Source organism: Tursiops truncatus, chromosome 13 (assembly GCF_011762595.2).
Source record: "Tursiops truncatus isolate mTurTru1 chromosome 13, mTurTru1.mat.Y, whole genome shotgun sequence".
NCBI lineage: Eukaryota > Metazoa > Chordata > Mammalia > Artiodactyla > Delphinidae > Tursiops > Tursiops truncatus.
Genome location: NC_047046.1, coordinates 5,276,112 through 5,293,404, shown reverse-complemented (window position 1 = coordinate 5,293,404; position 17,293 = coordinate 5,276,112). Strand labels below are relative to the sequence as shown.

At 52.7% G+C, this 17,293-nt stretch overlaps 1 protein-coding gene across 1 annotated transcript in view; it reads right to left on the bottom strand.

Moving 5' to 3' along the window:
- DHX37 (DEAH-box helicase 37) overlaps window positions 1–15,074 on the bottom strand; it is a 31,249-nt gene extending 16,175 nt beyond the window's left edge. Inside the window, exons 1-7 of the mRNA XM_033836722.2 lie at window positions 14,868–15,074; window positions 11,002–11,171; window positions 8,076–8,188; window positions 6,182–6,512; window positions 3,915–4,063; window positions 2,654–2,746; window positions 548–644 (exon numbers count right to left, since the gene is read on the bottom strand). Coding sequence (XP_033692613.1) covers window positions 548–644; window positions 2,654–2,746; window positions 3,915–4,063; window positions 6,182–6,512; window positions 8,076–8,188; window positions 11,002–11,171; window positions 14,868–14,973 — 1,059 coding nt within the window. The 5' untranslated portion in view covers window positions 14,974–15,074. The remainder of the gene's footprint in view (window positions 1–547; window positions 645–2,653; window positions 2,747–3,914; window positions 4,064–6,181; window positions 6,513–8,075; window positions 8,189–11,001; window positions 11,172–14,867) is intronic.
- Window positions 15,075–17,293: the final 2,219 nt, after the last annotated feature.

Below are 17,293 nucleotides of genomic sequence, written 5' to 3'. Positions count from 1 at the left end.
AAATGCAGATGCCCATGGGGCGGGGAGGGCAGGCAGGAAACAGGAACGAGGGGATGCTGGCTGGGGACCAGGGGCAAGAGCTCAGCACATGGCATACAGGAAGGGGCCATCGACACCACAACACACTCACAGCCACCGTCCCAGGTGGCCTCGAGGCAGGAGTCACCTCTGCTCTCCCAGTGACCCCTGCCCGGGGGACGTCATACAGCCCAAGAGAAGCAGTATGCATTTGGCTAACACACAGTCTGTGAACCAAACCACATTGAAAATACAAGCTCACGTTTCACGAGCACTTACGAGGTGGTGTGCTAAGGTGCTTTCGTGTGTCACACGATTTTTGCTTCAAAGCAATTAGGAGGAAGGTACCAGCTTGCAGATGGAGAAACCAAGGATCACAGAGGTTGCGTAACTTGCACAAGGTCACACAGCAGCACGGTGGTAAATACAGTGGTTTGCCAACATTCACTGCTCACACCCCAGGTGACAGCCTAGCCCCCCGCCCCCAGGCTTACCAGCCTTGCTTTGTGACACCAGATGAGCAACCAACCTTTTGGATTTCCTTGAGCAAGACGCCATCGGTCATGAACTTGATTCTGGTCTCTTCAGTCACGTTTCCCTCGTATCGGATCTGATAGGAGACGACCCTGTGGGCACAGGCTACGGCTCGGTCCCCCAGAGCTGCAGCTGCCTGGGGCTGCAGCCGAGCAGCCACTCCAAGGTGGGCAGAGGAGCAGGCCTGGCCCCGCTGGGCAGGCGGCCGAGGGGAGGGCCCACCGGCTCCCCCAGCAAGGCCCGGACACAGGCCCACCCCGCCTCCCTCTCCAGGAGCTGTCACGGGCAAGTGAAGAGCACGTCAATCAAACACACACACGGACCCTGGCTGGAGTCCGATGTGAACAACCAACTGTAAAAGCTGTTTAGGAGACAACCCGGGAAATGGGAACACGGACCGGAGCACACTCTGGAGTTATGATACACTCTTTAGTGGCGGTACTGCAGTTATGTTTTCAGAATCCTATTCTTAAAAAAAAACAAACCAGGGACTTCCCTGGTGGTCCCGTGGTTAGGACTCTGCGCTTCCACTGCAGGGGGCACGGGCTCGATCCCTGGTCAGGGAACTAAGATTCCCCAAGCCTTGGGGCGCGTCCAAGAAAACAAACAACCCAAAAAACCCCCAGACTCATGATCTTTCAGCCCCGCACAGTGAAACATTGAGGCTGAGATGACGCAAGACCTGAGACTTGCTCCAAACTGGGTCTCGGGTACGTGGGGGCTTATCATACTAGCCTCTCCACTTTTGTACACGCTTGAAGATTTTACACTAAAAAGCTGAAGAGAATTGGCCTTCCCTGGTGGCGCAGTGGTTGAGAATCTGCCTGCCGGTGCAGGGGACGTGGGTTCGAGCCCTGGTCCGGGAGGATCCCACATGCCGCGGAACGGCTGGGCCCGTGAGCCATGGCCGCTGAGCCTGCGCGTCCGGAGCCTGTGCTCCGCAACGGGAGAGGCCGCGATAGTGAGAGGCCCGCGCACTGCAATGAAGAGTGGCCCCCGCTTGCCACAACTAGAGAAAGCCCTCGCACAGAAACGAAGACCCAACACAGCCACAAATAAATAAATAAATAAATTTAAGTTGAAGAGAATGAAAGGGGCAGCTTTGTATGTACTGTAACTTTCAAGGTACGCATTGAAATGCCACAAGAAAGATACAGAAGGGCGTGAACCGTATGAACCGTTCACGCAGCAGCCAGACAGCGAGAAATACAGACACACAGAACTGCCCGTCTGTGCGCACAACTGTCTAGGAGGAGCCACAGGAAATGCGCAGCAGTGGCTGCCACGGGGGAGGGGAGCTGGGGTGCCTCGCCCACCTAAGACGCGAACAGAACAAGGCTCCCCAGTTTGCGTGCTGGGCCCAGCGGGGGCAGGGTTCTGTCCCCAGAGCCAGGACGGGCCTGACCCATGGCAGGTCCTGGTCGGTAAACATCTGATGCCAGTGTGGATGGCGGGCACTCTGCCTCTATACGATTCTGTGCTTTCTTTTTTCTTTCTCCTTGGCCGCGTGGCGCAGCTCGTGGGATCTTTGTTCCCTGACCGGGGATGAAACCCAGGCCCTCGGCAGTGAAGGCGTGGAGTCCTAACCACTGGGCCGCCAGGGTATTCCCTACAGGTCAGACCACACTGGACACGCCGCCCCTTCCAGCCTGAACTGGACGGTCTGGGCTGAGACGCAGGCATCTGCGTTACCAACACGGCGCGGAGCCACCCTCAGGCCAGGGCTATGCTGTGTTCAAACTGCTTCCCGAGGCAAGTCCTGCAGCCTTACTGCCGGGAGAGGGCTTTCCTCCTGGAAACCTGCGCTGTAAACTAACCCGGCCACGCTATTCGCCTCCTGCCTGCCTTTGGCCACCTGCTGCTCTGCTCTGCCCTCAAGGCCCGTAAGGGCCACTCTGTCCCCTCACTAAGGGCCTGGCTGGCTTGTCCCTGCTTCACGACGCCCCTAGCAGGAGGGTCCTACTGTTGGCATGTAGGGAACCGCCCTATGCTTAGATGCAGACGTGGCGCCCCCCGGGGGAACGAGGGCCTGCGCCGTGGCTCAGGTCTGGTGGGGCCAGAGGGCCACCCCCAACTCTCCCATAGGAGGCAGAGCCCTCACCGTGGTGACAGATTCATCTCCTTGGCCACTCGCTGGGACATGGCCATGGCGGCCACTCGGCGGGGCTCCGTGACGCCAATGATGCTGTTGTCACTGGGGGAGGAGAACACAAGGCATCAGGAGGGCTCCGCCCCACCCGTCTGCCCCGAAGTCACATGCGGCTCTGGAAGCGGCCCTCACTGGGGGTGACGGGACACGGGCGCCAAGCAAGGCACCGCAGCATCACTTAACAACAGCAAAAGGGAACGGCCCACAGGGCATTCTACAGGAGACGCTCCGATAATCACGGGGCCAAGGGGTCCAGGCAGCCGCAACAAGAACGAGGCCTGGGTGGACCTGAGCCTGCAGCCGGGGGGCTTGTCCAACCCAGCCGAGCGCACGTGCTTCCACAGAACCTACCCAGGGGACGGGTGGTGGATTCTGGGCAGGAAAGAGTTGACCCAGCAGGCCCGAGGCTGCTCTCCCTACAAAGCTCTGCTTCCAGGGCAGCCCCTGGCTGGTGTCTGGGATCCTGGATTTCAGGAGGGCTCCCGCCTCTCCCTGACGGACAAGAGGGGCTCACTGTGCCTGAACTGCTTGTACAAACAAGGTGGCTCACGCTGACACCTGCTTTCCTTTGGGGAGTCTAGAATTGGGTAGGTACCAGGCAGAGGCCGCCTGTGTGACCAGCCCCAGTAAGAACCCTGGGCGCTGAGCCTCTACTGGGCGCCCCTGTTTGATGACATCTCACACGGGCAATGAAGCGTGTCCTGTGTGACCCCCGCCCTGGGAGAGGGCTCTGGGGGCCTGGGCCTGGTTCCCCCGACTTCACCCCGTGAGCCTTTCCCTTTGCCGGCTGTGCTTTGTGTCGTTCACTGTAATATATCACAGCCGTGAGTACGATTACATGCTGGGTCCTGGGAGTGTTCCCAGCAAATTGCTGAACCTGGGGGTGGTCTTGGGGACCCTGACACACATGGGTCGGAAGGGCCAACAGGAGTTGACACGCCATCCCTCCCACCAGGGACCAACCTAAACGTTTTACACAAATTCAGTCATTTCATCTACATAACAACCCCGTGAAGTAGGTGCAGTGATGAACCCTATGTCACAGCTGAGGAAACTGAGGCCCAGAGAGGTTAAGGAGCTTGCCCCAAGTCACACAGCACGGCAACGGCAGAGCCGGAATTAGATCCCCAGGAGCCCTGCTCCTAACAACTTCCGGGGTCCACGTCTCACTGTCACCTGAGGGACCTGTGGGGACCCTGTGGCCAGCCCCCACCTGCTGTAGCCTGCTTCGTAGAGAAACTGGGGCACCTGGGTGGTCTTCCCGCTGCCGGTCTCGCCGCACACGATGACAACGGGGTGCTCGGCCACTGCCTCCATGATCACTTGTTCTTCAGAGAGAATCGGGAGCTTCAGCCGCTCTGCCTGGCGAGAGAGGGGAAGTCAGCGCTCACAGAATGGGGGTGGGGGGTTGTCGTCCCCTGCAGAAGGGCGGAGGGGATGGGGGGCTTTGCTCAAAGCAAGATTACGTAGGGTGATGTGGTTCCTATAAAGGCAGCAGCCGGCATCCAGCCAAGGGGAACAGGTGCGCTCGCTGGAAGCCCTGACGGCTGGGGAGGGGCAGAGACATGGGCTGGGTCCTCAGGGACAGCGTGGTGCAGAGAAGCCCCTCTGGGCACAAGGAACTCTTGCCTGCTGCTGGGGGGAGACTACACTTACGGCACAATCACTTCGGCAAACAACCGGGTGCTAATTTTACCAAAATCGAGAATGTGAGATACAGCGATTCCTCTCCTAGGTACTCACACGTGGGTGCGCGTGCACACACATGCACATGCTCACACAAGTATTACACAGTGAGGGAGAAGTTTCCTGAACCCGCTTGCCCTTGTTATGTGAGAAGCATGCTAGCACGCTAATTTTAAACATTCTGTTCTCTATCTCTATTCCATTCCATTGGTTTAAAAAAAAAAAAAAGGTGCGGCCATCTCATGACTCCACAATGGCTGTGACTTCCAGTTTGTAAACGCTGCTCCCCCCCAATTTTTGTACCTGTGGCTTTGAGAAAAAGGCAAGAATGTTTAAATCAGCAGTGAAGATGGTAGCGAAAAGCTAAAACCACCCGAATGCCCAGCCAGAGAAGGGTCCTTAAAATGGGCTCTATTCACGCAACGTAATGCTCCATAGCCGTGAAAACAAAACAAAACAAAACAAAACCCGAACGGACCTTGGTGACGCACATTCTACACAGATAAACACATCTCAGGAACACCATGCCGACTAACAAATAAGCAAAGTGCTGAAAAATATATATGATGTGAGGCCGCTTATAAAAACAGGCAAACCTAGGCTTAAAAACATGCACGTGGAAAAGCCACAGAGAAAGGCAGGGGATGAACCCCAGGGGGCACCAGGGACACTGGAGGGCGGAGCCCGGGTTCCCGAATGGCCGTGTGGAGCAGAATCTCACACCCCAGCTCGCAGAGGACGGCATGGGGCTCTGACGTCACCTACAAGGAAACCTTTGTGGCGTGAAGCCAGCGGCACATCAGGGTCTGTGAGAGCAGTCAGCTCACCCTAATCGCTTATATATGAGCACACAAATGTACCCGTGACTGAAATCACCTCATTCCCACAATCCAATCTGTGGTTTTAAACAGCTGCTCTAAGACCCAGGAACCCTCTGCCTCAGGCCTTTGCTCATGCACTTCTCGGTGTGGGACGGCCCCCATGCTCTCATCTGGTCCCTGAGCTCTCGACCCGGATGCCTTCCCTGATGAAGCCAGGCCCTCCTGTGACCCCCGCTCATGGTATCCGATCTTGCCCTCCGTGGCTCTTGTCCCACGTGTGGTCGACCTCGGTCTCCCCTGCTGGACCGAGAGCTCCGAGACTGCAGATCGCTCCACCTCCTGTGCTGGCCCACAGCACGTGCTCCGTGGAAACGTGTGGACGGAACCACCACCGGTGACGAGCCAGACCCTGCAGCATCACCAGCCTCATGGCTCCCCAAGTGCGTTCCATGGGCCTCGGGCTTCACCTCCCTGAATCTTGTTGTCACGACAACCCTGTGAGACCCTCATTTTACCAGACAAGGATACGAAGTGTAGAGAGCTGGAGTCCCTGTGAGTAGACGGGTACCCCCATGCTACGGACGAAAACGAGGCCCAGAATGAGCTGGAAGGTGGGGGCACCAGCACTCCGTTCCAGGTCAACTGACTCCAGAGCCCAAGCTCTTGTCCCAGTGAGCAGATGCCTGGACCAGGACCTGTGGTCAGAGGCTGAAGGTGACGGTGACCAGACGATGATAAGGGCAGCGGACACCCATCTCAGCAGCCCCGACCACGTGCCGGGCACCCGCTCGTCAGCCCTACAACAACCCTGCAAGGTGGGTACAGCTATCCCCCTTTTCCAGGCAAGGAAACTGAGGCACAGAAGGCAATGAAACCTGCTCAGATCCTGGGATGCCCTCTCTCTGCACCCTCAGCCCCCTCACAGCACTGACCTGAGCACCTAAGCCCTTAATTCAACACCAGAGAGGCCAACCTGCATTTCAGGGGAGCGGTTCACGGGGACGAAGACGGCGGGCTTCGCCGGGGGCCTGGCCAGGGCAGAGGCTGCCGCAGGAGGAGCTGGTGGAGGGAGACCGCTGGGCACTGGGCTCTGGCCCCTGGCCCCGGGCGGAGCTGGTGGCAGATGCGCTGGGGACGACCCTGCACCGGCCTCTGCCGGCTCGTCCGCTGGGGTCTCCTCGGGTCCAGACTCCGCTGAGGACTCAGACTCCTCCTCTTCTGCCTCCTGGTGGTGGCGCTTCCGGTGGGCCCCGCTGAGGCTGCTGACCTTCTCCAGACCCTGGGCTGCCACGCTGTCGGGCTTCCTGCCGGGAGAGCCAGAAGTCAGAGCCTAGGACGGGCCAGTCAACCTGAGGCAGCTCTGGGTTGCTGCAGGCTCCTCAGAGGCCAGGACGCAAAGGCCACGCCCCTCCCTGCCGCAGGGCCTTTGCACCCGCCGTCCATGCTCCCTGAAGACAACTGCTCCCTTACTTGATTCCAAGGACGCCTCTCAGGAGGACTCTCCCTTACCGTGTAGCCTCAATCACCTCCCCCACCCCCTCCATCCCCTTCCACCTGCTCTTTTCTGCTTAGTGCTCACCAGCACTAAATATATATGTATTCACTGGACCACTGCCCATCTCCCCACCATAGAATGTGAGCTTCTTAAGGGAAGAAATGTAACTTTTGTGCACTGCTCTATTCCTAGGGCCCACAGGAGAGCCTCAGATGCAGTTCGCACTTGATAAGCGTCGTTAAATGCACAAGGCTTAACAGGCCAGTACTGGAAATGAGCAGAGAGGGCCAAGTGTGAGAGCAGTGGGCAGGGGCATGGGCTGGGGGGAGCACACTGGCCCCATCTGGCGCCGGCTCCTCTGTGGGAAGGCCAGCTGGTGCAGCCACATCATCCAACTGGTCAAGACCAGGGGGGACCCTGGATTTTAATGTGAAATCTCCTAATTCTTAAATGTTGACTGTTGAATAGCATCTCCCCCAAATTCACGGCCACCCAGAATGTGACCTTATTTGGAAACAGGGTCTTCAGGATGTCATTAAGATGAGGTCATACTAGATTAGGATGGGCCCTAAATCCAATGACTGGTGTCCTTATAAGAAAACAGAGACCCAGGGGACCTCCTTGGTGGTCCAGTGGTTAAGACTCCATGCTCCCAATGCAGGGGGCATGGGTTCAATCTCTGGTCGGGGAGCTAGGATCCCGCATGCTGCGTGGCCAGAAAGAAACAAAAAGAAAACAGAGACCCAGACACAGACAGAAGGCCATGGAAGACACACAGAGGATGCCACGTGACGACGAGGCCGAGACTGCGGTGACGTGTTTACCAGCCACGGAGCGCCCAGGATGACTGGCATCACCAGAAGCTGGGGGAGAGGCTGGAACAGATTCTCTGGCCTCCAGCAGGAACCAACCCCACCAACACCTTGACTTTGGACTTCTGGCAGTCAGAACCACAAGAATAAATTCCTCTTGTTTCAAGGTCCCCAGTTTGTGGTGACCTGTTACCGCAGCCCTAGGAGACTCATACATGTGCAGAAGATCCAAATGTCTAATGATGCTACGTGACCCAAACAAACCTGCTAATGGGCTAAATCAAATCCTTGACCTCCTTGATGACAACTTCTAGCCTACTCGTCCCTGCAAAAGCTGGAAGGACCTGTAAGGCAGGACTCAGCGCTGCAGGAAAACGCCAGCATCCTGTGCACGGTAGGATAGTTTGCATTATCTGAGGCCTCTACCCATCTGAGGCATTTTAGCACACGCGTCATTGCAAATGTATTTTCTCATAACCCCAGAAGACGCCATGACCCTTGAGCCCCCCTGGGAGCCCTGGCGGGAAGGACGGGCTTCAGGGAGGAGCCAGCCGACTCACTCTTTGGTGCGGTACATGCGGTCCCCGGTGCCCAGTTTGGACGTGGTGTAAAACAGTCTCATCTCAGCTTCCGAAACCTGGACTTCGCTCAATTTCTGGAGCATCTCTGCTCGCTGGGGAAGGAAATGAGTGTGTCACACATTTGGCATCATGATCCCCTCTTCAGAAGGGAAGCTGAGACTCTAAATAAAATTCCAGCATCACTAACACCTACAGTCTTTTTTAAACCAAAGGTCAAACTGCAATTACCATCCTTCATGGAGTTCTTAACGCCGACAGACGCGTGAGCTTAGGGTGGCTTTCTGCCCCCTTACGGAGTCTGGGGTTGGATAAACAAGGCTCTCTTTGCACCACGGTGTGTCGTAAGGGAAGATCATCGACTATCCAGATGCCCATCAACGGGAGACGGAATAAATAAAGTAGGGCCCATTTGTATAACGCAAGACTTCCCGCAGTTAGTACAAGGGAAGAAGAGCTGAGTGTGTGACAGGAAGTGGTCCCCACTCTGCCTTGAATAAAGCAGTGAGCGGGGGTGGGTCCAGTTGGTTCCTTTCCCCGGGTGAGCAATTCATGAGTGTTTGTTTTGTTATTCTTGAAATTACAGCTATTTTATATCTGCTTTTATACGTGTTTATGTATATATATACACACACACACACACACACACACACACACATTTCGTAATCGATAAAAAACAACGTACAGAACAGCAAGAAAAGATGCTCACAGCATTCAAATAGGACACACGCACAGGACAGTGAGGCTCCCCTGCATGAAGGGCTCCAGGGACCAAGCGTCAGAGCTGCTAACGGGAGGCCTGTGTGTCCCCTGGTGGACACAGCACGCCGTGTGGTCACTGTGCCAGAAAGACTAACGAGAAAGACTCGCCTGAAGCCTCTAGATCAGGGCTTCTCAGTCTTCACACCACTGGCATTTGGGGCCGGATCATTTTTTTGATGTTATGAGCACTGCAGGCTGTTTAACAGCATCCCAGACCTCTACACCCCAGATGCCAGTAGCGTCCCCCAAATCGTCACAACCCCAAATATGTCCAGATTTGGCCAAATGTTCCCGGGAGGGGGGGCGCAAAACGGTCCCAGTTGAGAGTCACTGCCCCAGACCCAAATACCAATTTATAGGAAATTCGGAGGGTGGAAGACCATGTTTATATCAGAGATTAAAAGTTTTTAATCCAGACCGTGGGAAAGTCTCTGAGACAAACAAACCAATCTCTCCAACAAATATAAGGAGAAAAGACAAGAGATGCGGGTGGAGAGCATCTATGAAACAATTAGAAATTTGACTATTTACTGGATATCTAATGGTATTTTGAAAAAATTTAGACATGCTAATGGCATTGTGGTAATTTGAAACGGTCCTTATTTTAGAGATGCAAACTGAAATATTCAGGGATACGTATATGGGTTGAATGGTGGCCCTCCGAAAACATATATCCATGTCCCAGAATGGGATCTTATTCAGAAAAAGGGTCTTTTTAAGTTAAGGGTAATTAGCTTAAGGATCTCAAGATGAAATCCTGAATTATCCAGGTGAGTCCTAAATTCAAAGACAAGTGTCCTTGGGACTTCCCTGGCGGTCCAGTGGTTAAGACCCTGCGCTTCCACTGCAGGCGGCACAGGTTCCATCCCTGGTCAGGAACTAAGATCCTGCATGCCACGTGGTGCAGCCAAAACATTTTTTTAAAAAAAAAGAAGGGCTTCCCTGGTGGCACAGTGGTTGAGAGTCCGCCTGCTGATGCAGGGGACACGGGTTCGTGCCCCGGTCCGGGAAGATCCCACATGCCGCGGAGTGGCTGGGCCCGTGAGCCATGGCCACTGAGCCTGCGCATCCGGAGCCTGTGCTCCGCAACGGGAGAGGCCACAGCAGTGAGAGGCCCACGTACCGCCAAAAACAAAACAAAACAAAACAGAAAAACAAAAGAAAAAACAAAAAAAATAAAGAAAAAGAAAAAGACAAGTGTCCTTATCAGAGATACACAGAGGAGGGACACACAGGGGAGCAGCCCACATAAAGACAGAGGCAAAGACTGGAGCAATGTGGCCATGAGCCGAGGAAACCTGGAGCCACAGGAGCTGGAAGAGGCCAGGTGGGACCGTCCCCTGGAGACTTCAGAAGGGGCATGGCCCTGCTGACACCTCGATTTCAGGCTTCTGGCTTCCAGATCACTGAGAGAACACATTTCCATTGTTTTAAGCCACCCAGTTTGTGGTCACTTGTCAAGGCAGCCACAGAAACTAGTACAGATTGATGCTGCCTGGGCTCTGACCCAGGGGGTGGGAAAGTGACCGGCCGTGGAGATGACCAAGGTTGACCATGAGCCTGACAACCGTTGGAGCTGATGTCAGGTACACTGGAGTCCATGACACTGTTGTCTCTACCTTTATATATGTTTGAATTTCTCATTACAAATTTTTCTCCTTAAAAAAATTTTAAGCAAAAAAGGTTAAAATTCTCCAGAATGAAGTTAAAAAATAAACAACAAAATGAATGAGGGGGGAGAATAAAAAGTGAGCACATTGATCGACCAACTCCTGGTTCAACAAACATGTGGCGTCCACAAAGCTGGACCTGTCCCAGACTGACAGATACCCAAGTAGCACATCTCCCAAGGACTGGAAAGGTTCTGGATCTGTGTGTCCCATATGGGGCACTAGTCACACGTGGCTATTTGCATTTAAGTTAATTAAAACCAAATCACATTAAAAATCCAATTCCTCGGCCACACTGGCCACATCTCAAGTGCTCAACAGCCACATGTGGCTGGTGACCACTGTACTGGACATTGCAGACACAGAACTTGTCCCTCCTTCTGGAAAGTTCTATCCGACAGTCCAGCCACAGGGATCACGTCGGGGGTCACAGACACCCCGACCCATCCCTCGCTGTGCAGACAGAGCGTGCATACCTGGAGCTTCTTCTCCTTCTGGTCTAAGATTCTCTGCAGCATCTTCCGCTCTTTCTTGGTCAGGGGTTTCTTCTCCTTCTTGGACAGGGGAGGAGCTTTGGTCTTCTTCTTCTTCTTGCCGGGCAGGACGAGCGCGTTGCTTGCATCGACTCCTTTCAACGTGCCCTTATCTGAAAAGACACGCTTGCCTGACCCACAGCCCTGGAGGATAGAAAGCGCGGACGCCTGCGAGTCTCAAGATGCTGCGTTAACGCCGTTTTCCTCCGGGCTGACCCTCCTGCCCACAGTGAGAGCCACCCGGGCACCCGCATAGGAATGGGGGCGCAGGCCCGTCACACCTTCATTCCACCGGTCCACCCAGCACCTGCCACGGGTCAGCCGTCCTCGCGTTGCGGGGAGAGGGATGGGGGCGCAGCAAGGAGGGAACAGGTTGCAACAGCGCCTCCCTCCCAGCGGGGCCCTGTGTTCAGCGGGGCCATCTTTATAATAAACCATCTTTACAATAACTCTGAAAGACGCTCTCTCACACGTGTACAGTGGACTGAGTACCAAGCTTGCGTCACATCTATTTTTAAATGGTGGAGTCTGGGACATCCCTGGTGGTCCAGTGGTTAGGACTCCGCGTTTCCACCACCAGGGGCACGGGTTCAATGCCTGGTCAGGGAACTAAGATCCCAAAAGCCGATCCCAAATCAGGCGATTTGCTTCAACCTACTGCAGCACCATGGGGAGGAGGGGGCTTGGGGAGCACCTATTTCTGCCTGACACCCAACGCTGGAGTCCCCGTACAGGCAGTGTCTGACTTTTATTAACTGCTCAGGCTTTGTACAACTTTATGACATTACCAAGTGTAGGAGAGGTTGTGTGCTCCTCAGTAAGAAGAATGAGACTATTTTAAGCAATGCAAGCCATCCATTCTGCAGTTCTCAAACAAATTAAAAGCAGGGGGAGAAAAAGAAAAGAGTGTATAGCAGCATTTTCCAAAGGCTCCAAATCGTGTGACATGGTGACAGCTAAAGGAGTGTGTGCTTGTACGCGCTTGTGTTTCAAAATCTCTCGGTTTTAATTTCTAATACGGTAAGTATCGACAGACACAACCCACACTAACAAAAGCACTTTGGGGTCCTCAATTTTTAGGAATGTAAAAGGGTTCTTGGTACAAAAAATTTGAGAACCACTGTGCTATAGAAAAAAAGGGGGCGGGGGAGATGTGCTAAAAATAAAAATAAGAAAAAGGGTGATATTGGATCGGGGAAAGCTCTTTGAAGAAGGTAACCTGTTTTATATTCTTGTAAGATCCCTCTGGCCCCTGAGAAAGGCAGGAATAGACAGAGATGTCTTGTTCTGGGGTGAGAAACAACTTTCCCCAAATCTTTGAGTCTAAGAGACCTCAGGTCCCTCTGCTCTCACCCAACTGTCAGTCCAGGGGTCTTCTGCCCTCTTAGAGGGGCCATCTCACTTCCTGAGCTGTCACTGCTGTTACAATGGATGACGCCCATCACAGGACAACATCACATCTCTACAGCTTGTCTTTACTTTTCAAAGCATTCTCGTTTCAGTCACAAACATATTCTCCCAAAATACCACCTCCATGACTCTGAGAGCAGGTAGGATGACTGTTACTGCTGGACCCATTTGACAGCTGAGAACACTGAGGCACAGTGATGTCAGGTGACTTGCTTCAACTCCCAGCCTATCCCTGAAACTTCCAAGGAGGGAATTCGGACTCCAGATTCCCACTCTGACAATCTTTCCTATAACCCCACTGCCTTCCGGGCCCAAGAGGAGAGTGTGGAAGAAGAGGCTGATTAGCGGGTCGAGGGAAGCAGGCTTCCCCAGCGGCCCCGGCTCTCTCTCCCTCCCTCCACCTCCTGAATCTAGACTCACTCTTCCCTAACACCTAAATCTGCTTGGCCCTCAGGGATCCTATACAAGCAGCTGGATGAGTCCACCTTTGGAATGTGTTCAGTCTCAGGGGCCTGCAAGACAGCTGAACCCATTCAATCACTTCAGCCCAACTCTCCCCCGAAACTGGACCCATCATGGTCGCCGATGGCCTCCCCAGTGTTACATCCACGGTCCTTTCTCTCCCTGCCTGATCCCACAGCCACATTTGACACAGAGGGCAGGTCTTCCTCTTGGTCCCCGGACAACCACACTCTCCCAGGGTTCTCTTCCCACCTCACTGGACCGGACTCATTACCTCAGCGAGCCGGTCTGGTCTTCAGACTTCAAATAAATATCATCTATACACAGATGACTCCAAACTGCTTCTCCCCTGGACTTGCCTCTCTCAAGCGTCCGATTCAGCAGCTGCCTGCTGACCCTTCTGCTTGGATATCTGACAGGCCCCCCAAACCACTCATACCCAAAGCCAAGCTCCCGGCCTCCCCGCAAGCTGCCCATGCCTGCTTTCTCCAGCCTCCAGCCTCCAGCCGCACGCCTAGGATTTGTTCTTGACGTGTCCTTTGCTCTTGCGCACAGCCAGAACAAAGCTCCATCTTCCAAATACATCCTGAATCCACCACCTCTCACCACCTCTACTGCTGCCTCCCTGGTCCAAGCACCAACTCCTGCCAGAGTCAATGTACTCAGCAGCCTCCTATCAGATCGCCCAGATTCTCTGCCCTCTACTGCTTTTCCTCAACACAGCAAAGTGATGCTGTTAAAACCTAAGCCCTGGGCTTCCCTGGTGGCGCAGTGGTTGAGAATCCGCCTGCCAGTGCAGGGGACACGGGTTCGAGCTCTGGTCAGGGAAGATCCCACATGCCGCGGAGCAACTAAGCCCATGAGCCACGACTACTGAGTCTGTGCTCTAGAGCCTACGAGCCACAACTACTGAGCCCGCGTGCTGCAACTACTGAAGCCTGCACGCCTAGAGTCCGTGCTTTGCAACAAGAGAAGCCACCACAATGAGAAGCCCGCGCACCACAACGAAGAGTAGCCCCCGCTCGCCGCAACTAGAGAAAGCCTGTTTGCAGCAACGAAGACCCAACGCAGACAAAAATAAATAAATTTATTAAAAAACAAAAAAAAACTAAGCCCATCCTGTGTCCCTCCTCTGCTCTCAACTCTGCAGGGCCACCATGACCCACCAGGCCCTACAAGATCCTGCCCCCATTTTATTTTATTTTTTTCTGCCCCATTTAAAATTTCATCTCCACTCAGCCATTCTGACTGCCTTCAGGTCTTAAAAAAGGATTCAACGCTTTCTCAATAGGGCCTTCCCTGCCGCCCCCCACCTCAATGAAACACTGCAACCTGCCCAAACACCTCTTGTGCTTTATCTCTTTAGTATGAATGTATGCAAAACGTCCTATGTATTTTGTGTTTATCTTTGCTTGTCTCTTCCCAGAAGCATCTGAACTCTGCAGGGCAGGGAGTTTCTCCCTTAATCTCCTCTTCTGTTATTCTCCTAGAATAGTGCCTGTCACACAGTAGCCATTCCTAACAAAACGGAGGAGTCTGGGCAGAAATGTTAAGCAGCCTGGAGCTAAGCAGACAGGTCTGGGTTGAAAAATACAAACTTAGGGGTCGCTGGTAGGGAGATTATAATCGAAGCCATTAGAATGGATGGAATTACCTTGTAATTCCTTGCCCAAACTCCCGCTAGAGCTATACTTGGGCTGGATCCCACTGGAAAAAAACTCCAGATATTGTTCCAAATTCAGTTAAAAAGAAACTGTCACTATTCCCCCTTCCTTTGTATCATCTGGGAGAGGGGTGTCTCTCCGTGTCGCCCGCCCGAGTCGCGGAGGCAGGGCACAGTCCGGGAGCCCTTCGGCCCCCATTGGCCAGCCCTGCCCCGAGGACCTGGTTGGTCCCTCCCCCGAATCCCAGCCCCCCTCCGGGGGCGCCTTACTTACCCTCCAGTTCCAGCCGCACAGGGGGCGGCTCGGGAGGGCCCTTGGAAGGGCCGGGGGCCGCCTGCTGACGCCCCTTGATGTTGTACCTCCGGCGCAGCTTCCCCATGGCGCCCGGCTCCTGTTCTGCTCCCGCAGGTCCTACGACCAGCACACTACGAAGCCCAACCCACGTGGGACCCCACCGAACGTTCCGGCCGGAAAATTTCCGGGCTGAGTTCTCGCGAGAGCTGAAAATAACGGAATCCCTGGGGGCGGGGCTGGAGGAGGGGCCACGCTGAAAGCCAGGGCCGGCCGGCGGCGGAGGAGGGACCAAGTTAGAGGAGGGACTCAGTTTAAGCCCAGGACTGTTCTCACAGAGGTTTGGTCTGAGTCTCTAAATACTAATATTAATTTGACTATTTGGGAATGGGAGTGTTCTGTCACCTTTAAAAATATAACCCTGCCCCAATACAATCTTCTTCCCTCTCTTTTTTGCTTATCTGCATTTTCTGATATTCCTACAAGAAACAGTTGTGTAATTAAAAGGCCCTAAATATTTCCATTACAGTGACAGGTAGAACTAAAAGAAGGCATCTATTAGACAACTTTGAATTCTCATGACCACATCCCATTGTCTGTAGCGCACTGGGAAATAATATATTTTCTGAATCCTGTATCTTGCGACTAGAACATCTATATTGTGTCTTCTTTTTTCTGTTAAAAGCATAAATTGGTTAAGGGCAAACATTTAAATTATATCACAAAAAAAGTGAAGACACTAGGCGTTATTTTAGAATTTTAGAAAGGATAAAGTTATTTTTAAGACTTATTTGGGGCTTCCCTGGGGGCGCAGTGGTTGAGAGTCCGCCTGCCGATTCAGGGGACATGGGTTCGTGCCCCAGTCCGGGAAGATCCCACATGCCGTGGAGCGGCTGGGCCCCTGAGCCAACGCAGATCAAGATGTGCTGCAGAGCAGGTAAGCAATAAATTGTTGTTGGTTTGAATGAATGAATGAAGAGTGTGATTAATTTGGATGAGCTCCCCTCTTCCCCCCAAAGACAAAAACAAACCCCCCTTTTGTTGCGATCATCCATTTACAATGCTTGTTGTCAGTTTATTTATCTCTTGTAAAAATAAAATACAGTGTGTGTGTGTGAAAAAAAAAAGCCCCCACGAACACACAGGTGGTACGTGAGAGGATTTACATAGTATACATATGAACATGCTTTTAATTAAGTAAAAAGGATTTGGGGGGAAAACTTATAATGAGCAAATCAAACCTGTGTTTTCATAGGTTTTATTGCTTAGGATGATAGTGATCTACAGTTTCTTCTTTAAATATGTTTATTTAAGTAAATAAAAAGTGTGTTCATCTTCAAATTATTAGGTAGGTAATAGAACATTCTCTTATATTTTCTTCTAAAATATTATATACCAAAGTATTATCTCTAGAAGTTATAAAGAACACTTTATAAAGCAAAAGGAGAAAAGGCAAATACACAACAGCATGGATCTCATTAATATAATGTTGAACAAAAGAAGCCAATCACAAAAGATCATACTTTATGATCCAATTCACATAAAGTTCAAAAACAGGCAAAATGAATCCCCTAAATTTTGGAGGGGGCATAGCGAATGGGAGAGGGCAAAGGGAGCCGTTTTGCAAAGCTGGTAATGTTCCTTTTTTCAACCTGGGTGCTGGTCACCTTGTGTGTCATTTAAATTCATGGAAAGGCACCTTATGATCTGTGTATTTTTCTGTTGGTACGCTATACTTCAATATAAAAAAAAGTTTCCTTAAAAAAAAAGAAGTATAAGACCAGTGAATATATAAAAACCTCACCAGGAATCTAGAAAAATGTAAGTTCAGAAAGAGGCAATTTTTCACTCTTTGGGTTGACAAAAGTTAAGTTTTATTTTCCTGGTGGTCTCAAAAAATGTCTGGTTAGACATGGTTTGATTTAGGATGCAAACAAGGCCCCTCACTGTTGTGGCCTCTCCCGTTGCGGAGCACAGGCTCCGGACGCACAGGCCCAGCGGCCATGGCTCACGGACCCAGCTGCTCCGCGGCATGTGGGGTCTTCCCGGACTGGGGCACGAACCCGTTTCGCCTGCAACGGCAGGCGGACTCTCAACCACTGCACCACCAGGGAAGCCCCCCTGCTTTTATTTTTTATGTCATTTACTTATTGAGGAAACTGGGTCGTTAATCCTGTTGAATGCTCCACATTCTGGCTTTAGCTGATTGCTTCTGCTGCTTCTAATTTTTTTCCTCCATCCCCCATATTTCCTGTAAACTGTTGGTTAGATGTGGAGGCCACATCAAGTTTGGGTACAAAGTGTTTGGCAAGAATCCATCATAGGTGGCGCTGGCACTTCTGCCACTAAGACTGGCGGGTCCAGGTCCTGACCACTTGGCCCCTCCTTTTTTAAGTTCCCCACCGACC